Below are 24,845 nucleotides of genomic sequence, written 5' to 3'. Positions count from 1 at the left end.
TACTTTAACATTTAAAACCTTTATTTAAAATATATGTGCTTATCTATGCACTTGCCAAAAGAACATATGCTTTCATAGAGAACATTGAGATGGCACATGCATTTTATTATCTCATATAATAACCATGAGGAAAATGACAGAACAGCCATATTTACATATTTTTATTGCAGTATTTGCACAACACAGAAGAATTAAAAGGGAGGGGGAAAAAACAAAACATTCACATAAAACTTACCCTTAATCAAGGAGGTCAGCCTGAATCATCTTTTCTTTACAAAATAACTTTAATACACATCACTGATACCCCTATATAAATGCAGTACTGCTTTATGCATTAGAACCCTACACTTAGATACAATCAAGTTAAAATGCATGCTAAACTTTGATACATCAAGTAACTTACCTGGCATAAATCATACATTAAATTTAAAAAGGACCAGATTGTTTATGGAAATACTGGGAAGTCCATAGACTTGGGTATAAACGATTTTATTGGGCACATTAATTAAGACGCCAGTGGTTTATTGCAAATACAGACGAAGTGTCGACAGAATCATAGGAATTTCGCCGCAGCTGCAGTCCCATGCTTCGTAATTCTAACCAGGGGTTATGAATTCTAAGGCGAATTTTTCCAATACCTAGGCTATTTCGTAACTTCTATGCCTTTTTAGGCAAGGTTTCACAAGTTGGCAAAAAAAGCAAAACGACGATCCATGTTCCAGTCTTTTTATTAAAACTTTCAACTGTTCCTATGAAAGAAAAGGATACAAAGTGTTTGAACTGCGATATTCTGCAATTAAAATACACACTTACAGCACAACTTCAATAAGCCAGTAAACGAAAAATGTTTTATTGCTGCGGAGATTGTATTCTTACTTGCATGCCGCACTAACAAATGTATTGGAGGAAAAGGAGAAAAAATAAAAAAAATAAAAGCTTTACACAAATGTATTTTTAGTTCTGAATCAAAAAAAGTCTGTTATAGCGTATATTACAGTAGATTGATAACAAAAGAGAAACTCATTCCAGATTTTAAAGATAAGAAACAGTGTGATACATGTGTTCTTTGAAGAAATTCTTATCCTTACCCTCAAATGGTTTTATTCTTTAAACCAACAAATTAACCTAATTTACGTAATCTGGCTTAGTGCTGCACTCACCTATAAAAGTTAAACAATAAAAACAAAGGCAAAAAAATAGCAGAATTGACAATTTAGCAAGTGGACGATTTTATGCGTGTAAAAGCGGTTGTTTTATAGAATGTGCAGTCCGCAACAGAACTCTTCCACTATGGTGCGCAGGCGAACGCAACGCGCTCTGGCAGACAAAGACGTATCGCGGCACGTGCACCTGGAGACAACGACGACGACGGCGATCTTGTTGAATAATTTACACCTGGAAAGAGAGCAAACCACATAAGTCAAACGGCTGCAGTGATATTTGAGATTAAATAAAAATAGTCGACAAGTTTAACATTGATATGCAATCTATTTCAATTTTACGAAGTATGAATACGGTCACTTCAATTTACAATCTAAAGCACTTCGATGCGAAGGCCACTGTTACACGAGCACTGCTTTAAAAAGACCATTCGTAAATTTACGATCCAGCACCTTTGATACAAAGTTTACGTTACTGCTATGTGCGCATCATTTAGTCCACACGCAGAAATGAAAAAATATATATTTTTAAAAAAGAAAAAGTACATAAAACCTGAGTTTTAGGGCATTTTTAGATTGCGGGTCCTATTCTCACCTTGGGTTACAAAAGCACAGGTGTGCACTTTAATACGAGTAGCGCGCAGGTGGTGGAGGAGGCGCCACCCTGTCAGCATAGGGGTCTCTGACCCGTGCCACGCTGTACATCGGGGTCCGAGACATGGAGAGAGGGGAGAGACGAGAACGCTCGTATGAGTAACCATTTCCTGCAGGTGCTGGAGGGGCAGGAGGAGCGCGTCTGATGGGACTGCGGTCTCGTGCATAGAATGGAGCTGGCGGGGGTGGGAGGGGACGTCGCTCATAGGGGTCAAGGCCATTGCCAGGCATTCGATCTCTCATTATGGCGGAAGATGGGGGCGGAGGGGGTGGGGGGATGCCGCCTGGGCGACGGTCATCATATGCGACACCGTAAGGACGAGCACGGTACTTCTCATAATAGTCGACCACATCGCGTTGGCGCTCATATGCTGGAGCAGCACGATCTGGGTATGGGGAGCGTCTGGGCGGGGGTGGTGGCGGTGGTGGAGGGGGGCCAGGGGGATACCCGTAACGTCCCCTAGGATAACCAGGGGGCTCTGGGCGTTCACCAGGGAAACGGGGTGGCCAGTATCCACCATCTGGGTGACCGTAGTCATCCTCCTCTCCTCTTGGTCGGCTCTTTGAAATCTGCACATGAATTCGTTTGCCTGCAATTGCAAAAACAAAAGTCAATATTTGAAAATGTCACAAATGTGGAAATGAAAGCACGCAATCAGACTACAGCGTTATACCTTGGAATTCAGTGTTGTCTAACCCTTTGATGGCATCCATGGCCTCATCAGAGTTGTTCATGTGTACAAAGGCAAAGTTCTTGATTATGGCACACTCTGCAACGGTGCCATAATCTTCGAACAGTGCTCTGAGCTCTTCATCGGTTCCTTTCTCCACATTGGCAACGTGAAGCTTCACTGGACCCTGGTTCTTGCCTCGACTTGCTTCAACGTTTATGGGTGTTCCATGCAACTTGTACAAATGAAGGTTTTTGATAGCCTTAGTTGCACTTTTGCGATCATCCATGTGGACGAATGCAAAGTTCTTGATAATGGCGCACTCAGTGACTGTTCCATACTGAGAAAACAGAGACTTTAATTCGTCTACTTCTGCCTGCTGAGGCAGATTCCCAATGAAGATCTTCACCATCTTTGCAGATGCGTTACGCAAAGCCTATAAACAGACAAAATAAAAAAAAAAAAAAAGAAAATTCAATGAGTTACCAGAATTCAAAACAAACAATTATGGTTACATCATGCTATGGTAAAAGACACGCCTTAATATAAAAATGAAATCGAAAGCTTTTATTATACTGTAACCGAGAATCAAGTCAGACCAGTTTATGCAAATTCTTTCAAATCATTTCCTCATACGTGTACGCAAATCCTGCTCAACAAAAATGATTACGTTAAAACTATTCAATTCAAACTAACAAAAGTTTCACACTAGAAAATAATTATGACACGTCCCTACTACATACGCCACGGCCTCGTGTGATTATTTAATGCTAGGTGACTAGCACGCATCGAACAATTCCCTCTGAAATTTCACGGGATGCCCTTTAAAACCTTTACTACTCGAAAAAGCCTAACATACAAAAGTAATACAGCGAATGATCATCGATAGACAGGCTCCGCACTTTAAAAGAAAACTCAACTTCGTTGCTAGGTTTGAATAAGCTAACGCGGTTAGCTTAGCTAGCGTTAGCCTAACAGCCGTTGCGCGCCGAGATAACGACGATAAGACGATTTTTACGGTTAATAAATTTCTATGGTTTCTACGCACTATACATGTCTACAGTACATGCGTCAAAAAACAATAAACTATACACGCTGGTGATGATTTAAAATCGAGTTTATAAAGGTCAAAGTACAAGAACTAACACTCACCGCTTTCTCCTCGCCACAATGAGGAAGAGGGTGGGTCATTCAGTAATATACTTCCTTAGTCCCGCCCTTATGTCAGAATAAGCCAATCAAGTTTTACAACGTGCACCACGCAAAACGCGACAAGTAATACTTTGTAGCAGAATAAAGTAAAACATGAAGGATTATGTTTTGTACAGAAATCGTAACCGAGTTGGGATTGTTTACATGATATATTGACGGACAGTTAATGAAGAAGATTAAATCATACAGTCATATTCAGACTCTGGTGTAAACTACTGCAAACGCTGAAGCTGGGCGCTGTTTCATAAAAGCTTTTAGTGGTTTAGAAAAGCGGGGATTAAAGTCAAAAACCTGACTTCAGTGAACCGAACTAAACGTCCACGCTTAAATTGGTTCCATAAGAGCAAGCTGAACATCTTTTTATCCGAGTTCAGTTAAAATAATCTAGATAACTGCTCGTGCACAGTACTTTCGTGAAACCGTAAAGGCCGAGCATAGATGCATCAATTATGTTGTGTGTTACCATGGCAACTACGAGAACTGAAATCAATAATGAAAGGAAATGCGTCAATGTTAAATAATGATCCACAGGAACAGGTTAAACATGTATATGAAACGCAACAAGTGAAGATTTTTTTAACGAAAATCACAGGATTCTTTCACCACTTAAGGAAAATTCTGTCAGAAGAACAGATCTAATGATGTTGTTCATACCACCCAAACAAGTCTTTCTACATCCACCAGCGTCTCTCGAAGAGGCGCAATACAATAAATATTCTGACAACTAACGTCAGAATATAGGTGAATTGTTGTTATCGAGTTAGCTGCTAATTTATATCAGTAATAAAATCTAAATCAGGTTTAATGAATTATACGCTATATGAATAAAAGTATCGATATGGATGAAGGACTGTTTCGAAATTGTATTTAATATGTTTGTTACTTTAAGAATTATAACTGAAATAAAATGTCTTTGGGACTCCAACTTTGCATTCTTTTTCTGTAGGAGACTGTAAGAGACTGGATTACAAGTACAGGTAATAAGAATAGGCCTAAGTAACAAATGAGAAAAAAAAAATAAAGAAAGGGGGAGTACAAATTTAAATTAAAACAACACAGTATTAACTTACTGGAAGCACAATATGTTCATACAAAATATTCAAAATTCATTTCAAGTTAACTTGCAGATTTTTTTGTTGTTAGAAAAGTATAGCTATATGCAAGGAATCTATTTTAAGTAAGAAATTGCAAATGAGGGATGATTTAATTGAGGATTTTTGTTTGAAGATTGTTCGAAGAACACTTGGTTGTGATGACGAAATTAGCATGCAATCACACACAACTCACCTTCCTGGAAAAGCCTATTCGAGGCTAACATTTCTCACCAGCTTCCCGTCATTGTACAGCTTTTTAAGACGGTATCGAAAGTAGCTGATAACAGTTCATAAAATGATGACCGTAAACGTGTTTTAGTGATATATAAACAATCATTTTATCTAGTCATTATCCATTATGCCTCGAGTGCTTGAAGTTTAAACATTTAACTTTATTTTTCTATATTTTTCAATCAAAATGAGTCTTCTCCATGCCAAATTTACTGGATAAATAATTGTGTGATTTTAACATTACAATATTATTTACAAATAGCGAAATTATTCAACTCTTCTGGATTGCGCAACTCTGGAATTTTCTAGTGTCACATGTCCCAGGCTGGAAGGGGTGGATTTCAGTGCTTCTGATGCAACCCCCTTTGTTGTTTTCTGCAGTTCTTACTCACAGTCCGTTCGGAGCAGCAGTCCGTTAGTCGATAATCTTTGCAACCAGTTTCTGAAGGTGAGCTTGTTTCATTTTATTACAAAACTTTACTTTGCCTATATGCTACGTGTTTACAAACAGCATAGACTACTCTAAAGTGGTTCGCTAGAGTAGTGCTATGAATCAGATCATTGATTTAGTCAAGTGCAATCTGTTGTCCTGCAAACTGAAAGGATAGTTAAACCAAAATAGAAAATTCTGCCGTAATACTCCCCTCGACCCATGTTTTGAGTTTCTTCTGTTGAAAACAAACGATATTTTGAAGAAAGCTGATATCTTGTAGTATTACTTTTAGTAATTGCTTTAACATGTTGGGGGAAGATATTAAATAAAATTTTATTAAATCAACAGAAACATAAAAAATATAAAATTTTGTTGAAATGGTTTAGGTTGTACTTGTTTCGTATGCAAAAAAAACTTGTTTGAATTTAAATGTATTATCGTTATATTTTTAAAGATGTTTGGTGAGTGTGTGTGTGTTATATACTATTAAGTGTTTATAAAATTTATTGAAGATTTGTATTCTGCTATGGATGTTGACTAGTCTTTCAGCTTTCTCCAAAATATCTTCAAATAAATTGATAAAGTGAACTGTCCCTGTTATTTCAGTGAACTAATTTGCTTGCTTATTAACTTTTTTCTTGTTAGGTCTAAATATCAAGTTCTCAGAAGTTCTTTTGCCTCCATTTGTCTTCCACAATGAGTGACATTAGCAAACTTGAGACTCAAGAACTGCTTACTTGTCTTCACGTACAACTTTTCCACCCAAATCAAGCCAACCGTCCACTCTTCCACAACCTGCCCTTGAACGAACCATACGAAATGGACGCTGAAGATCCACTCAGGCTTGGCCGTGATGGAGAAACCTGCCCATTTGTGCTAAATGACACCACTGTCTCCAGAAAACAGCTCTCGGTACAGGCGTATAGAAAACCCAACAGCCCGTTCTTAAGCTTCACCATCCAGAACTTGAGTCAGAAGGTCAATCTGATGGTCGGCGGCTCTGAACTGAAACACCTTGAAAGAGCAGAGCTTAATGACAAGGTGCTCCTCCGTTTCGGACGATACGAGCTGCTGATCTGGCAGGAGCCTGGAGATTCCAAGAATAAATTCGAAATTCTGTTTGAAACATGCAATACTTCCCCTTCACAGGAAATGGGTATCGGTGTGCCATGCAGGCAGCCTGTGATGGATTCTGGCTTACCTTGGAGAAACATTGAGAATGAAGGACCTACAAGCCAAGAGCCTCTGGAGTCTGATGAGACTATTTTCGTGGTATAGATACCGTTCTTTTTCAAAGATTATCATAATGTGTTTTAAAAGAAAATACCGTCTCTGAATTCTGAAGACTTTGAATTTCACGATTTCAAGTTTAATGTTACCAGCCATTTCCATGCAGTTATTTGTGGCATTACTATGAGTTACACTCCAATTTAATTTTGAGTGTATTTTGAAGCTTACTCTGCCCGGCAGCAGAGGTCGGCCACACTATAAATTGTATATTATTACAATTATTATTATCGTTGAAGCTATTACCGTATAATTAAATAGTCATAGGTAGGGCCAGACGGAATCTGCGGATGTTTTTTGCTATTTCTGCAAATAATTTTGCTAAAAATCTGCGGATTTCAGCTGAATTATTTTGGGAGTGTCATAACTAAAACCTTAATATATGAAATAAAAATAACACCTTTTTAACTTTAATTTAATGTTTAAAATGCAAATCCAATTAGATTCACTTTATTTGGTAAACAAAGCAAGTCACTCATATAATATATCTACTAAAAGACAGAAAATATTACTGTACAAACTGCATTGTAAATAAATCAGATGAACATTTTCATATTAGTCAATAATATTACTGTAATTCATTTTAAAACAGATTAAATATAACTGTACACACATTTACTCAAGTAAATAAACAGAATTAATGATGGGCTAGAAATCTGCAGAATTCTGCGCGCGCAGATTCCGTGTGGGCCTAGTCATAGGATACTAAAATGCTGCTTCAGCTTGTGTTGTAAGACATATTACAAAGATTGTTATCATTTCCACTGGAATGCAGTGTTTTTGTCTTTACTGTGTCATTGTTTTCCTTCATTTGCAGATATTTTAAGTTCTACTTTATTTTATTGTGAATTTGTCATACATTTGCTCACAAGCATTGTGTTTTCTCTCCATTATTGTTCAATGCATCTGTGAGACTATTATATATATATATATATATATATATATATATATATATATATATATATATATATAGAATTGTATTGTATTTACTGTTACATGGTGCAACATGAATCAGTCTCTCAAAAAATGTGAATTTACCACGATTGAAGGATTATTCATATACCTCTTGCATTATATCATGTTATATATAATAAACTTTTTTTTTACACAGATTTTATCCAGATAGTTTTTTCAGGCAAATAATTAATTAAACAGAAATGTTTTTTTCAAGTTTGTATATACATTAAGCCAGGGATGCCCAATTTTGGTCCTGGAGGGCCGCTGTCCTGCATAGTTTAGCTCTAACTTGCCTCAACACACCTGCCAGGATATTTCTAGCAAGAAAACCAAGAGCTTGTTAGCTAGCTCAGGTGTGTCTGATTGGGGTGGAATCTAAACTATGCAGACACCAGCCCTTCAGACCGAGTTTGGGCACCCCTGCCTTATGCTGCAGTCACACTAGAGTTTGTGCGTGCGAAATTCTGTTGTACGGCACTGCAAAAAGAGGCTGGATTAAACACGGTGATTACTGATTAGACATTAAAAAAAGTGAGCGATTGGTCCATATTTTAAATTTCTGTCCAGAGAGGTCATGTTTTGATCCTCGATTGGTCTCATGCAATCAAGTGTATTATTAATAAAAATAATAGTAATAATTTGCTTTAGTGCCATGACCATATAAAAGCTAATTATTCATTTTACAATACATTTTGTCTTTGGTAATGGACTGTGTGGTTAAACTGCATGGATGTGTTATCGTTATAATATCATACATAACATATAATCATAAATAATATTATTTGACAGATTTTTCTGATACAGTACTAATAGCGTCCTTAAAAATGGAATCAACTTATTGATGTCCTTGGTGTCAAAGCAATGAAAACAGCTGATTTAACTTGTACACTCAAAAACATTACATTTGGTTTTTGCTCAAACTACTTATTTAAAAAAGAGTTGAAATAACACAATTCTGAGTTTTTTGGGGGGGACAACTTAATTGTTTTATGTTTAGTCCACTGAAATTTTTCAAAACTATAAAGTTAACTCAAATCCTTTATGTTGTCCCAACACAAATCAATTGTCTGGAATACAGAATTTTAATTTCTGTGTGTTCTTGTTTGAGAAATAATTGTTAGTTTGTTCTTTGTAACTAAAAGTATTTATTATTAAGGAACACTGTATTTTAGTGTTAAAATACATGTATATCTGAAAATGTTTCTTCTCCTTGCATACTGGTGGAAGATCATGGTTAGTTACTGATCTCTAGAAAGCAGTCGTAAATGTTCCAATTGTCAAACCGAGAATAACATTCAAAGCAGGACTTTTATTCCACCTTTTTTATTGCTTAAGGTTAAGGATCTCAAGAAAGATTGCAAGGTTAATCCCATGAACTGAAACACACCTAAGATCACTATCCTACCCCTTTATTTATTTGTACCTTTACTGTAAACTCAATAGACGCATCTCCTGTTCTCATTCCCACAAACAATCGCTGATATGCATCAGTTACGGCAGACAGCAGATGATTTACAGTAAATGATGTCAGTGGCGAACAGATAAAATCGAAACTCTAATGCAACTCTCAGCAGGAACAGTCATTAATCTTTCTGAAATTTATATACATTATAGAATAAAAAAGCCATAAAATCAAAGCTATAACTACACTGTAAAAACAATCTTGCTGACTTAACTTTTTTGGTTGAATCAAATGAACATTTTTAGAACATTTTAACTTACATCAATCAAACTGACTAAAAATATTAAGTTAAACGTTGTGTAACTTATAAAAAACCTGATTAACTTATTAAAATAGGTTGAAGCAACATAAAAATATTTGTTGTCTTGACTTTAGTTTTTATAACGTATGTTCCGTTCACATTACAATGTAATTACATTACTCTGTATTTAAATTATTATTTGCTGTGTACACACCTTAATGTAAATATATCACACTTCCCTAAATATCTTGTGGTCGTCTATGCTTGTTCATGATATGAGTGCTTTTATTTGGGACTTAAAATGTCTTCTGATGTGGTTTATAGCACATATTGAAAGTTTAATGAAATAATTCACCTAGAAATGTAAAATGTACTTATTATTTATTCTCCCTCAAGTGGTTTCTTTCTTCTGTTGAACACAAAAGAATAGATTTTGAAGAAAGCTGAAAACCTGTAACCACTGACTTCCATAGTACTGAAATACTTTAAACGTAAATGGTTACAGCTTTCCAGCTATCTTCAAAATATCTTCTTTTGTGTTCAACAGAAGAAAGGTTTTGAACAAGTCAAGGATGAGTAAACATTGGCGGAATTTAGATTTTTGGGTGAACTATCCCTTTAAGTCTCTTGCCTTTTCCCGCCAGATACACACAGTGCAGCAGGTCACAATGAGTCAATGTACTTCTAGCTATTAAAGGAACAAATACCAGAGAAATCAAATAAATGTGGAACTACATGTTGCATAATGTGGAAATGGAAGGAAGTGAGAAATCGGTCAAAGAACACAGCCATCAGTAAACAGAGACCCAAGAACATGATCAATACATGCTCAGAAATCTTTAAGAATGAAACCCCACATGACATATTTTCCCATTCTTTGTTATACACATTGTATATCTTATTTTTATGTACATTTATGTTTGAAGTTAGAACACACAAAATAGAGAGAAGCAAACTACACAACTTTAAATGTGAGTATTGTTTAAGGGCATGGTTCAAAAATGAAAATTACATGTTTAATCACGCTTCACTTGTTCCAAACCTGTTTGACTTTCTTTCTTCTGTTGAACACAAAAGAAGCTATACTGAACCAAGCTTGAAGTCTGTAACTATTTATTTCTATAGTAATTGTATTTCCTACTATGGAAGTCAGTGATTACAAGTTTTAAGCTTTATTCAAAATATCATGTTTTAGGTTCAACAGAAGAAAGAAACTCATGAAGGTTTGGAGCCAACTGAGGGTGAGTAAATATTGATCGAATTTTCATTTTTGGGTCAACTATCTCTTTAATCTAGTAAGTTATGTTGGTATGTGCCGAGTTACTTGCAGTGGAGAATTATTTTTTAGATTTCTGACTGTTTCTTAAGTATAATTTTTCTTTAAAAGAGCTAATCACTGGAAGGTTCTTTTGGGATCCTGAGTAAACATGGCATCATTGGAAAATCCCTCTGTTGGAAGCTTTATTTTAATAGAGTTCCAGTGGAAACCCCCTCTGGAAAGTGCTATTTTTAGGAGTGTAAGATGACACCTCAGGCTTACAGGGTCAAAAGTGTCAGGCCAAAGGCAAAGAGGAGAAAAAAAGGTCTGTTTTCATGTTTACCTCTGCATGTGTTCAGAGTGGAATCTTTGTAGAAAATCTGCTCTGGGTTTCAGGTGAGTTTAAATCACTGAAACACATGAACAGGGTTGAGTCTTTCATTGGGATGACATTTTCTTATGTGTGCCAATCAGGTTTTCCCCTAGCTCTGTCTCAGAAGGGGACAAGAACTGAAATGTTTTTTAGGCATTAAAAGAATAAGAAAAGTATTTGCTTACTGTTACACAATAAAACAGTGATTTAGACCTGCCATTATTATGCACGATTCTGGCTAAAATGCAAATCACAGTTTATTTTGTTGCTTAAAATAAAGATTTTCTCATGATTCTGTAGATGTAAAATAAAGGTTAGTATGAGTAGGCTATTATTATTATTGCTATTTTCCAGACATAAGGTAAAACAACAACAATATTAGGCCTATGTGTAGGTCTACTGTTGGATAAAATGCTGTATTTTGTATAGACTTGGCAAGGTGGACTTGAATAGACTTAAATATGTCCTGGTCGTTAACACACAGTAAAGTGATGACATCAGAATACAACTATTCATAATTCTGAAGTTGAATTATTAAGTTTGAGATATATATGCTTGCAATCTGTCATAGACAATTTCATTAGACCATTGTTTTCACTAAAATAAAACAAAATATTTGTCGTTATCAGATTCCCTCTTGCATTATATTCAACATTATATAAGCTAGAGTGGTTATACTGGCACTGTTAAGCGTTTATTCTCAAGCACAACACTTTGTATTCGCTATGAAAGAAAAAACATATCAAATTCTTGTCATAATCATAACTTTACAATGCGATCATATCATTTAAATGATGTGCGCACTTTCAGATTCACTTTTAAGGCAGGGTGTGGCTCATGTCATGGCTGCCATCGCTCTGAGAAAAATACCATACATAGATGCAAATCATACGTCCTGCACGGCAAATACATCATTACATGAAGACAGAAATTAACATTTTTGGGTCAATTATTCACTATAAATACAGTATGTGACTCTTTCAAAGCCATTTGAAGGTGTCCATGTTCCTAAGCAATGTATATAAAACAATGTGAAGACTTGTGAAACCACTTTTATCTGTCCTGAACTTGAAAATATAATTGGCTGAATTGTAGAGATGCTGGATTAAGATCTTGTGGTGGGTCGAATCAAGATCACAATCTTTTTTCGATTACTTGTGCAGCCATATGTGCTATAATTAAATTCAACGGACCACTCAACTTTGACATGTATTAACTGTACATGACTCAATCAATAAAGGTATTACCAATCAACAAATAAGATGTTTGGTATACATTAGGGCTGCACGATACTGCACGATACTGGAAAAATCTGACATTGCCATGTTTCGTTTTTCTGCGATATATATTGGGATATGAATACAATTTCACCAGATGACTTAAATAGCTCTATTTGGTAAGAATTCAGGTACAGAAATTGAATAATCAAATGTAAAATAGGACTGCATAGCATCTTCATTGTATAAATAATTCTATACAGTTTTTGTATTGAAGTTTTAAATGGTACATTTCCTTGTGCCTAAATGCCTTAAACTTCCTTGATATGCTTATACAGTCACAGGCCTTAAAAATATGTAAATGACTAATATTTCTCCAATGACTGCAGCTCCTGGTTAAATATAATCCCAATTCAACATTACAGATCCTGCGATGTGACTATTGTGGATGCACACATTGCGATATTGATTCTAAAACAATATTGTGCAGTCCAAGTATACATGCATACAAGTAAACTGATTTTTCATCAAGCATGAATAAATCAAGCAGCTAAAAGCAAATAAAAGTACAGCTGAAAAGCAGAACAACCCTATATTCAACTAAAAAAATACTTGACTTAATAGTTAGTGTTGCATGCCAGTGAATATCAAATAAAACAAAAAGACATTCACACTTTGAAAGCTGAGCTTGATTGGTTTTAAATGAGATGCAGATTCTTAAAGGCGGATCTGATGGGTCATTTAGCAGTGAAAGCTGTATAGACGACCCAGTCAATTGTTTCGTTTCACATAAAATGGGGGACCTTGTCCTGTTTCTGCTGAGATGTTTATTCAATTTGATTGGTTTCTTGTATTTGTAACTCAGCTCACATGGCACTACCAATAGCTCTTATTTTCTGATGTATACAAATCAGGTTATTTCAGCAAAATATACTTTTAAAGTCTTTATATTTAACAAATAATCACTGCGCCAAATTTAATGTATTGTGAAATAAAAAACAGGCAATTTTTTTCCTACTAACAGTTGCACTACACCATTGTCCAAGTCTTTGTACATTCTGTTCTCGTCCATAATAGTCTATCAGCCTCTTTGCATTAGGTGTTAACACCCTCTATTCACTCAACAAGGATACAATGATCGAGCCCAAAACTACTTTGTATGCAAAAAAGAAAAACTGGAAGGACTAAAACTGTAAATTGACAAGATTACAAAATTACCATAGCATTTCTATCACCATAACTTTTTTTTAGAATAGCACTACCATAACATTAGGATCCCAAATAGTCCCAAAGATCCCAAATACTTTATATTAAATTGCTCTCTTACACACATACACCAACAGTCACTCTATTATTCTATTGAGACATATGCAATACAAATAAAAATCTATAAAAAATGCCTAAAAACAATTTGTTACATTTTATTTTGTTCAGCTTTTAAGTGATAGTTTGTTCACTGTTAATATTTTGCAAGTCAAATTTAATTCATATTTCATTTATTTAAAATATTTAAAAATGTTAATCGTGATTCCCCACTTAGTAAGCATTTTTTGTTTTTCACAGATGTCTAATAGACATCACTAGTGACAATGTAACTCCTAACGAACATTTTACTATTTATATTTCAAAATGAACTACCATTATAAAACACATTACAGTGCATGTGGCATTATCTATACCACAGTCATGCACAGAAAGTATTAAACACAGTGACAGAACCACTTAGTGAATGTACTCATTTTAACTGTCTCTGACAGAGATAGAAACATCATGTGTTTCTTGTATTAAAAACATTTCCTATTTTAATATTAGAAATATATGAAATATGTGAATTAGCTTGTACGTTAAAAAAATATATTTTATATGTATGTCATTTAATTAGAAAAGTGGCAGTTTTATTTATTAAATACATGGAAACAAAATTTGTACTTTAACATATAAAGTGGGGCAACGCAGTGGCGCAGTAGGTAGTGCTGCCTCACAGCAAGAACGTCGCTGGTTCGAGCCTCGGCTGGGTTAGTTGGCGTTTCTGTGTGGAGTTTGCATGTTCTCCCTGCCTTCGTGTGGGTTTCTCCGGGTGCTCTGGCTTCGCCCAAAGTCCAAAGATATGCCGTACAGGTGAATTGGGTAGGCTAAATTGTCCGTAGTGTATGAGTATGAGTGTGTATGGATGTTTCCCAGAGATGGTTGCGGCTGGTAGGGCATCCGCTGTGTAAAATATGTGCTGGATAAGTTGGCGGTTCATTCCTCTGTGGCGACCCTGTATTAATAAAGGGACTAAGCCGAAAAGAAAATGAATGAATGAACGAACATATAAAGTGGCTTTCTACAGTAAACAGGTTTGTCGAGCCTATTTGGCTCATTCTGAACTCAAATGACTATGCACGTCTATACAATACAATGGAATACTGCTATAACCATATAACCCTACCATATTAGTCAAACATTTTTAAGTGTATTACTATTCAATTGTTACTTGTAAATACATTAGGGTTATATATATATATATATATATATATATATATATATATATATATATATATATATATATATATATATATATATATATATATATAAGATTTTTTTTCCTCATATGGAGCTGAGCCCCCCTAAAATGAAAAGCCCCTGATTACACCAATAAAGTCTGTCTATCTGACGACTAGTCTAGTTTTGGGCTATTCTAATACGTCTATTAGATTTTCACTGCCAAGTTTAGACTTGATTTAGGCAACTTGTCTACGTGTAGATGTCTATTAAACACAAAATTATCTGCTGGACAGCTTCATAGTGCTTTATCTTCAATATTATCCAGAGACTTCACAAGGATAAAAGCTATTCGCCCAACGTGGGGCTCGAACCCACGACCCTGAGATTAAGAGTCTCATGCTCTACCGACTGAGCTAGCCGGGCTATATGCTAACACCTTCACGCTAACTTTTTTAGGGGGCATACGACACAGCAGAGTGACACCAAAATACCAAAAGCTCAATGCTAAAAATAAGAAGCGTGTTTGTTCCTCATACGTAAAACGTACGGTAACGTTACTCGCGAGAGGAATAGGATGACAAAACACGGATTAATATAACACATATCCCCCCGATAAAGGTTTAATGCGCATATGCTAATAACATCGTGTAACTTAATTTGCAGATATCACTGACGAGCATAAGATAACGGAGTATTTAAAATACAATAAATCACCATGTTTACCACAGTAAGCTATATAAAATGATAACATTTTGCAATTCCCTATGACCTCTTTGTAGAATAATTATTAAAATTATAATCAGCTCATGGTCGGTTTACTATGGTAACACTATGGTTGATCTTGAAAAACACTGCGACATCTGTCTCTGTGGCGCAATCGGTTAGCGCGTTCGGCTGTTAACCGAAAGGTTGGTGGTTCGAGCCCACCCAGGGACGGGATATGACTTTTAATAACCTAAAATTAATTACTGAACATTCGGTCATTAAAGTATAAAATCAGCGAAGGCACTGACGAATGGTTTTTACTTTATCTAGAACTTTAGCCTCTTCAGAGCCTCCTACCGTTGATTGAGTGTACTTCACAGTCGTTACACTTGTTTATTAGTTATAACGTTACTCGAAAACTAACGCGAATACAGTTTTTATAAGACTGAAAACGTAAATATTAAATATCCTACACATAAATTCAATTCATATTAACGTTAAGAGTGTACAGCCTATAGCCGCTTTCTTGATTAAGCTGTAGGCCTACAATCAAAATATGGAAGGGTAGCTAATTTGACGAAGCTTTGTCAATAAACAAAAGCAAAACTCGAGAATCACTTTTATCGTAGCACTTGGAGTGCAACTTTCTCGTTTTCATCGTTAAATACCTTCTTTTTGTCACTCAGCTTCAGCCATGATGTCGTCGGTGTGCTCATTTGTTAATGCCGCGTTGGAGTGACGCACTGACGTAAAGCGAATTTCGGAATTACGTACCCGCTCACCTTATTTAGATTTCAAGAAGTATTTTGACTTAGGGTAAGTGTGCAACCAGAACGCGTTTAAGTAGCGAAGTTATGTTTCAAGGGAAATTGTAATTTTTAAATAGCTGTCCATAGGAATCAAAATCATATGACAGAAAAGAGCTTCACGTTACACGACTGGAGGATGCAGAATTTTCACCAACAAAAACTGGATTCATTATTATTTTTTATCTGCCCCAGGTAATTTTTTTTAGAAATAAAATGTTTCCTTGTTAACTATGGCATCAGTTGCATTATTGTGCAAGTGATGTATAAACGGCTAGATCATAGCCATTAAGATAGCTGAAGATCATATTTCTGTGGAGTTAACAAAACAATGTGTGGGAGTAGGATATTACTATTAACTCTAGGCATGGTCACATGGATTTGGTTGTTGTTGCAATTATGTTGTTAACATCAGCTGTGTTTCGTTGTGTTAGTCCTCATTTCCAAATTCCCATATGACCAATTTCAGCCTCTCATTAAAGTCACACAGGGGTTCTGTGTTGACTCTGTTTGGACAGGCTAATAGTCAAGTCACACACAAGAACATCAATGCACACCACACATTTGGGTTTGTCAAGATAAAGGCACAGTATGTAAGTTTTTTCAATAAAATATTTAAAAACCTCTAGACAGTGTTATTATTGTTAGTTTGCTGACTTGCTTGTGATCCTAAATGATTTGAAGACTGTTAAAATCTAAAGAAATAAGCAATTTTGACACTGACCTATATAGAAAACAGGGAAACCATGAAAATATGCTTTTTTCACGCCTGTTTCTCACCAGCAATTGTTTCAGCCCTCTATTTTCACTTAATCTGATGGCTTTAAGCTTTACGTCATACAACCATAATACGTTTTGAGTACTTTTTTTAATCTCATTTATGAACATTTGCAGGGGATGTAATGAAGACAGCAACTCCCAAGATTTCACACGGCTTCAAACTACACCTTTGTTTGTGAATATGCGCCCTCTAGCTGTGAAAATTACAATCTGCGCCTTAAACCCTGGGCCCAGTTTACCAAAAGGTTTAACCCAGATAAAATTGATCCAGATTTAGTAAACCTTTTTTTGCGATGCGTGATACTTTTTGAGCCAGTTTTTCAAAGCATAATCGGATTGGAACTTTTCAGGATCACTGAATCTGGATAACCAGTGCTCAAACAGGATAGGAAATCACAATGTAGAACTATAGATATGTAAAGAGCAACAAGTAGAATAGCCAGTGTGGGGTCAATATAACTTTATATTTATTTGAAATGAAAACACACAAATAAAAAATAAATAAATAAAAAAATAAAAACAAGTAAAAACCCACCCCATCCTCTTCCAGCAGTCCGCTCATCTGAGACCTACAACACAAACACTATATTGAGGATATTTATAACAAGTTTCAAATATAGGTCTATTGAAAAAAAAGACCATGTCAAAAACTCCACAATAATTTCAGACTTCCTCATCTAATGTGGAGAGACCAGCTTATCTGAGCGTAGCTTTTAGGAGGCGGATCTCAAATGGCCTTGGTTTGCTGCAGTTTGGTCAGAGTCAGTTGTTCCTCTGCCAGACGAAGCTGTGCGTCTGCCCTTTCAGTCTCTTTTTGCAATTGTTTAAAGTGATTTAAAAAAAATCAGTATATATATATATATATATATATATATATATATATATATATATATATATATATATATATATATATATATATATATATATATATATATATATATATATATATATATCTCAAGTAGTGACAGAATAAAATTTCAGTTTTTGGTCAATTTTGACAGCTGTTAGGGGGATTATTTTATGAGGCCAAACTCTTTCTACTTTGCTGTAGGCCTATACTGAAAGGCTGAATACATTTAAGCCAACCTAATCGCTATAGCCTGATATACATACATACAGCCTGATGAACAAATACAATTAAACCTTATGAATAAATAGGATATCCTGTAATATACTGCACGATCCAAATATAGTATTATTTGATACATTTTTAAAGTTTTCATTACATTTTGGGCATGAAATCTACGCTGAATCCACCCTTCTGATGGGATCAGTTTAATCCAGATTTTTTTGGTCCTACAAAAAAGGTCTGAAAAACCCAAACTAAAGGTTTGATGCGGATCAAAACCAACATTGGATTACGTGATCCAATTCAATTATGTAATCCGTTTTTTCTTTTGAAAAACCCATTTTCAAGATTTTATCCAATTCGTTATCCGAAATCCTAGTGGATTACTTTTGAAAAAATGGGCCCTGGAGATCAACACACACAACTTTTGGATCATGATATATATATAAACAGAAATTCACAGACGGCTTTATGTGTAAATATATTATTTAATTACTTAAATATGTGTCCACTCAGTCACTTAACATATTCAAAACTATATTTGGCATTTTGCATTTAGAAAAAACTAATATATATATATATATATATATATATATATATATATATATATATATATATATATATATATATATATATATATATATATATATATATATATATATATATATATTTATATATATATATATAATCTCACAATCAGTAAACATATTGGCAAAGATAGCTAGGCTTTAGGTATAAATATTGAAATAATGTCTATTCAGTCTAATTTCAGCAAAACAATAGGCTTTTGGGGTCTTGAGGTTAAAGGTTTGCATGTTGGCACTGAGGTTATTGGTAGGCAGGATTGATGGCTTGAGGATGTTGGTAGGCCACATTGACGGCGTGAACTTGGCTGACGGCAGGGTTAATGACCACTAGAGAGTGCTGTCGGACCTTCAGCTCTCTGGCCATCTGACACCAGACACACACTGGGCAGCAGGTCGCTGCACAGCAGTCATCTTGTATCGATCCCTTCACGAAAGAGAAAAAACAAACATCTGATGTGATGCAGAATTGATTAGTGTAAAATTGGCCTTAAAATAGCCTTATTCAAAATGAAGGCACATTTATTTTTAGTTATGGTGCATCTAAAAACTTGATGAAGAGCTATAATAGGGTGCAATAATATAAACCAATTTGAGGGATGTAAACAAAATCAATGGTCCCAACGTATTTCCTGTTTTACATATTTAATTTCTATAGCTTCCAAGAATCCAAAAAGAGCCACATATTGATAAATAATGTCATAATGGCTGTTTTAACTTAAGTTATGATTGAATTGCCTCTTGTTACAGTTATATAATAGTTTAATAACAAGCAGGAAATGTTTATGGGCCAATGACATGACCATATTGAAATAGTCTATAGTGGCTGCTCACTTTTTCAGCAGAGATGGTTCTGGGAGCTTTCTCATTTTTATTTGTTCACATGGAGAGTTTAGAAAGCATTTGTTAGAGCTTTATAAGGCATGAGCCAAAGTTTAAAAACCAATGAAGAAATATAGAAAGAATACTGTAAATTTGATGCCAAAGGTTGTTGACATGATCACTGCTGCACTCTTTACAAATTTTTTACAAGCATCTAAAAATCTATAGCATTTTGATCCATTAAATAGAAAAATGTAATAACAATTTCCAAATGTAATGGAAGTGATATTCATGTTATCATGTTATCTATGGTCACAACACTAAGACATGCTGGGTTATTTAAACCCAAACTGAGTTAAATATGGTTCTATTTATTTAATTAAAAAAAATTCAGTCAGCAGTTGGATTAGTCCATCTTACACCCAGAATTTAGTTGAAATAACTCAGCATTTTTGATTGAAGCAGTGTTGGCTAAGTTACTTCAAAAAAGTAATTAAATACTAATTGCATCATTATAAATGTTTTTTAAATGACTGTGTTTGAAAACTTATTTATAATTTAAACCTTATTTAGCTGAAAAATATAATTATTCTGCTAAATCTGTACACTGTTTCCCTGAAATGATTTATCCAGAACGATTAAATTCATCTCTATTCAAGGCAAGTACATTATAAGTAACTGAAATGAAATGACCTGGAATTAAAAGTAATCCCTTACTATACTTTTTTCTTCAGAAATGTAATCTAATTACAGTAACCAGTTACTTTGTAACTAATTACACCCATCACTGGTCATAAGGCACTCCGTTCGTAAATTAAACTAACTGAAACTGTAAATTAAAAATGACATTTAAGTTTGCGATTCTTCTTAAATAAACCATGTATGAATATTCGTAATCAGCAAGGATGCATAAAAAATGAGACAGCAAAGTCTTTTACAATGATATAAAATATATATATCATCATTCATTCATTCATTCATTCATTCTCTTTCGGCTTAGTCCCTTTATTGATTAGGGGTCTCCACAGCCAACTTATTCAGCACATGTCTTACACAGTGGATGCCCTTCCAGCTGCAACCCAGTACTGGACAACATGCATACACACTTATTCACACACATACGGCCAATTTAGTTTATTCAATTCACTTAAACCGCATATTTTTGGATGGTGAGGGGAAACCGGAGCACCCTGCGAAACAAGGGGAAGAACATGCAAACTCCACACAATGCCAACTGCCCAGTTGGGACTCGAACCAGTGACCTTCTTGCTGACCTCTGAGCCACCATGTCACCCTAAAATATTTATTTATTTGAATATATATATATATATATATATATATATATAGGCTGTTAATTTGAAGAAAAAAACTATCATGTTGTATTTCTTCAGTTTTTATTTTCTGGTTGGGTGTTATCTATATAAAATCAGAAATGTTTCTTCAGGATCAAATCCTCACACTGAAATTATTCTGAAAGATCATATGACAGTGAAGATACTGAAATGATGCTGAAACATTCAGCTTTTTCAGCACGCAAATACATTATATTTCAGAACACATTATAAATAAAATTGTAAAGCAGAACGGTAATTACCCTGATGTGGTACCGCTCCCTCATACTGCTCCTCATGGCGAGTGTAATAGGATGCAACATGCCGCCAAAGCAAATCTCCAGCAGGGGGAGACAGAGACACTCTCCGAAATCCTCACTGGTCTTACACATCAGGCAGTACGCGCACCAGAAACCACAGCAGCCTGACACAAGAAAACCATACCATCATCAGACCAGCTGCAAAAACTCATGTTCCCACAAAGTTCATTTTCAACCTCCAGAGTCATTCCTATATATATATATATATAGGTTTTCTCTGTGTCTGTGGCTCACACTTACAGATGCCCATGTCTTCACAGCAGTCACACACTCCACTGCTCCACTGGTTCAGCTTGACATTATCAGTGGCCACCACCATCGCCGGCTGGACACTTACAGCTGCCTGAGCCATCATGACCATTCAGATAACCTGCAAAAATACATACCGAAAAGTACAGACTAATGAAAATCAACGCAATCAACTACTACTGCTGCGACAACGACTACTACTACTACTATAAAACTGTTTCATAGTTGTGTGATTCCTGGTTTATTTTAACAAAAGTGTCTGGAATTTAAAATGTAATGGAAATAAAACATTTCAAATATTTGTGTAAACTATGTTTTTTTACACAGCCATAATTATATAATTAACAGTAGTACTAGTAATAGTAGCAACAGTAAAACCGGAAAGGACAAAATAACATTTAATCAAAAAAAAAAAAAAACCCCAATGCATTGGGTTAAATTATATAACCCAATAAACTGGGTTAAAATAACCCATAGTTGGGAGGGTGCTATAACAACCTATAGTTGGGGTATTTAACCGAACTATTTTAACTGAGTACTCCTAGCCTACTACTACTACTGATAATAATAATAATAATAATAATAATAATAATAATAATAATAATAATAAAATTGCTTCTAAACATTAATGTTGGGTAAGTTAGTCTTAAAAAAGTAATAGCTTACAAATTACTCACTAGTAATTGTAATCTGATAACATTAATAATTACTTTATGTAAAAAGTAATCAGATTACTAATTACTCTGAAGTTACTTTTAAAACATAAAACACACAGACTAATGAAAATCAAGGCATATTTACTACTATTACTACATCTACTGCTGCGACAATGATGACTAATACTACTACTAGCCTATTTCTACTATTACTCCTGCTGCTGCTGCTGATAATAATAATAATAATATAAATAATAATAATTTAAATAATAATAATAATAATAATAATAGTTATTTAAATAATAATAATAATAAAAATAAATTGTTACTAAACATTAGTGTTGGGTAAGTTACTTTTAAAAATTAACAGATTACAAATTACTGACTACTAATTGTAATCTGATTACTAATTCATTTAAAGTTACTTAAAAAAAATAAAATACACAGACTAATGAAAATCAACGCATATTTACTACTGCTGCGACAATCACTATGGCGACTACTTCTATAGCCTACTACTACCACTCCTGATGATGATGATAATGATGATAATAATAATAATTATTATAAATTGTTACTAAACAAACATTACCACTAAAATAATCTTAAAAACATATACTACTTTACTAGTACTACAATAATATGAAACACATGAAAAAATTGTCAGAAAAATTAGGAGTTTTCTGTAATAAAGAAATCTATTTTAATAATTATTTATTTATTTTTCATTTTAAAAAGGGTAAAAATATATTTGAACATTTTATTTAAAATCTAACAAGAATCTGGGAAAACTCTTGGAAAAATCCCCAGACACCAATAATGTAATTTTTTTATTTTATTATTATTTATAAAAAAAAATACAACTCTTTTTACACACACATATTTATACATATTTTTAATACCAACTGAGTAATGATAACAATAATAAATATTAATAATAACAACAATATTATTACATTAATATATTGTTTTAGTATTTTATTATTGCATATTTTCATATAACAACAATACAAATAATAATAATTATTGTTATTGTAATAATAACAACAACAACAACAACAACAATAAACAACAACAAATAATAATAATAATAATAACTATAATAATAATAATTATTATTATTATTTTAAAAAGAGTTTGTTCTGATAGATCTCCATTTTGAGTTAGCAAATAAATCCCTTCACAGCTAATGTTAACCATTATTTACGAAGGCACCGTGTTGCCAGAACACACAAGTTACTGGTTTTACATATATTTGCATTCTGGTTGAGCTTAAAATTACTGACAAAAGCAAATAAAACGAAACAAATCATGCTAAAATGCATGGAAAGAACATGATCATATATCAAAATGACATTGGAAAGTGTTTTGACACGTATTTATGAGGGCAGCATGCTTAGTGCCAGGAAGTTCATACGACCTTTAAGTGAGAGATTTCATAAAATAACTATTGTTTGTAAAAGTGTGAAGAAAATATTCACAATCCAAAGTACATTTTCCTTTATAAATAAGCTTCTGTGGAATAAGAATAGCATTGCAAAAAAAAAAAAAGACTGCAAATTTGCATAGAAAAATTTAAGCTCCAGTCCAAACATTTAAGCTTCAGTCCTTAGTCGGTATCTTTTGAAATCAAGAAATGTGTAAAGATTTGTGGCCTGCGGCAGAGAGGTTTTACCTTGCATCACGTTCAATTGAAACGAAAAGGCTTGTCATGATATGATATCTCTTAACAGAAATTTGATCGAAAAAAAAAACCCTTCCCCACCTGCAGGGCTGTTCTGAACCCACACCCCAGCAAAGAGGAACACAATGCATATTTACATATTTATTCCAGAATATAAAGAGCTAAAGCAAGAGGGGATGAAATATAGTGAAGTGATGACCAGGAAAAAACACATAAGTGAGCTCAGGGAAATGGATTTTCATAATTTTCCTCTTCATTTTACTTGTAAATTCTCCCTACGTCTCCAATTGCACAGTTGAAAAAACATCTAGCAAAGCCTTTGACAGTGTAAATGCTGGAAATATTTATAGTCATCTCAACTTACATCAATTAACCTGACTAAAACATTAAGTTAAACTTTGTATCACCTAAAAAACCTTGTTGAAACCTGATTAACTTATGAAAACATGTTAAATCAACACAAACAATTACTTTTGTCATTAATTTTTTTTACAATGCATTGATAACACCTGCTTGTAACATTTTTATAACATTCAACCAATGTTTTTCCTGTGTATCATTTGCTTAAGTTAAGAGACTTGTGTACTTGCCCGCAGCCTGGTCTTCAGAGGGTGTGGAGGTGTGCTTGCTGATGCACTGCTGTTGACAAAAGAAGAAGAAAAAACCAACCCATCAGACTGAAGGAGGAGCGTCGATCTGCGTGACCACAAGTGAATATGAATACGTCACAGTTTATATGTTTGCTTTAATACGCCTGCTTTATTATGAATGAAGAATGATAACAATATAGAAGCAGGTGCACTTCTATTGTGATCAAAGAACTAAAAAGCATCATTAAATGTTTGAAATAAAAATCAACCATTTAAAATGTTATTAATAATTTCAATAGCTTTGTATGCGTTTTAAGAACAGTAGCATATAAAGGACTGTGTACTTTTGACCGGAATAAAAATAAGCATTGGTGTAGCTATTATAGCCTGTAATAAACTGTTGGTCAGGTTATCGATAGTGTTCTGCTTACTAAACATTTTTCCAAAAAAGAAAGAAAGATAGATAAATCGATAGATGGATAGATTTGTTTTTTACAGTCTATGTAGTTAAG

General features: G+C 34.3%; 3 protein-coding genes and 2 non-coding genes across 5 annotated transcripts; 2 read left to right on the top strand and 3 right to left on the bottom strand.

Annotated features, from left to right (window-relative positions):
* Positions 1-712: 712 nt before the first annotated feature.
* Positions 713-3,676, bottom strand: rbm4.3 (RNA binding motif protein 4.3). The gene is made up of 4 exons (XM_056461253.1): positions 3,638-3,676; positions 2,489-2,921; positions 1,756-2,404; positions 713-1,395 (listed from the first exon to the last, which is right to left on the bottom strand). Exons 1-3 carry the CDS (start codon positions 3,674-3,676, stop codon positions 1,785-1,787), a joined length of 1,092 nt encoding a protein of 363 aa, XP_056317228.1. The 3' UTR covers positions 713-1,395; positions 1,756-1,784.
* A 1,687-nt stretch (positions 3,677-5,363) lies between these two features.
* On the top strand, positions 5,364-7,651 carry tifa (TRAF interacting protein with forkhead associated domain). The gene is made up of 2 exons (XM_056462797.1): positions 5,364-5,470; positions 6,101-7,651. Exon 2 carries the CDS (start codon positions 6,152-6,154, stop codon positions 6,731-6,733), a length of 582 nt encoding a protein of 193 aa, XP_056318772.1. The 5' UTR covers positions 5,364-5,470; positions 6,101-6,151; the 3' UTR covers positions 6,734-7,651.
* Positions 7,652-15,087: 7,436 nt separating this feature from the next.
* On the bottom strand, positions 15,088-15,160 carry trnak-cuu (transfer RNA lysine (anticodon CUU)). The gene has a single exon. It is a non-coding gene; the product is annotated as a tRNA-Lys (tRNA).
* Positions 15,161-15,599: 439 nt separating this feature from the next.
* On the top strand, positions 15,600-15,673 carry trnan-guu (transfer RNA asparagine (anticodon GUU)). The gene has a single exon. It is a non-coding gene; the product is annotated as a tRNA-Asn (tRNA).
* Positions 15,674-18,790: 3,117 nt separating this feature from the next.
* ponzr6 (plac8 onzin related protein 6) lies at positions 18,791-24,413 on the bottom strand. The gene is made up of 4 exons (XM_056462796.1): positions 24,334-24,413; positions 21,395-21,524; positions 21,098-21,258; positions 18,791-19,108 (listed from the first exon to the last, which is right to left on the bottom strand). Exons 2-4 carry the CDS (start codon positions 21,513-21,515, stop codon positions 18,926-18,928), a joined length of 465 nt encoding a protein of 154 aa, XP_056318771.1. The 5' UTR covers positions 21,516-21,524; positions 24,334-24,413; the 3' UTR covers positions 18,791-18,925.
* Positions 24,414-24,845: the final 432 nt, after the last annotated feature.

This window comes from Danio aesculapii, chromosome 7 (genome assembly GCF_903798145.1).
Source record: "Danio aesculapii chromosome 7, fDanAes4.1, whole genome shotgun sequence".
In the NCBI taxonomy this organism is placed as follows: Eukaryota; Metazoa; Chordata; class Actinopteri; order Cypriniformes; family Danionidae; genus Danio; species Danio aesculapii.
Note: the sequence above shows the minus strand (reverse complement) of the source record. Positions and strands in the feature narration are given on the sequence as shown.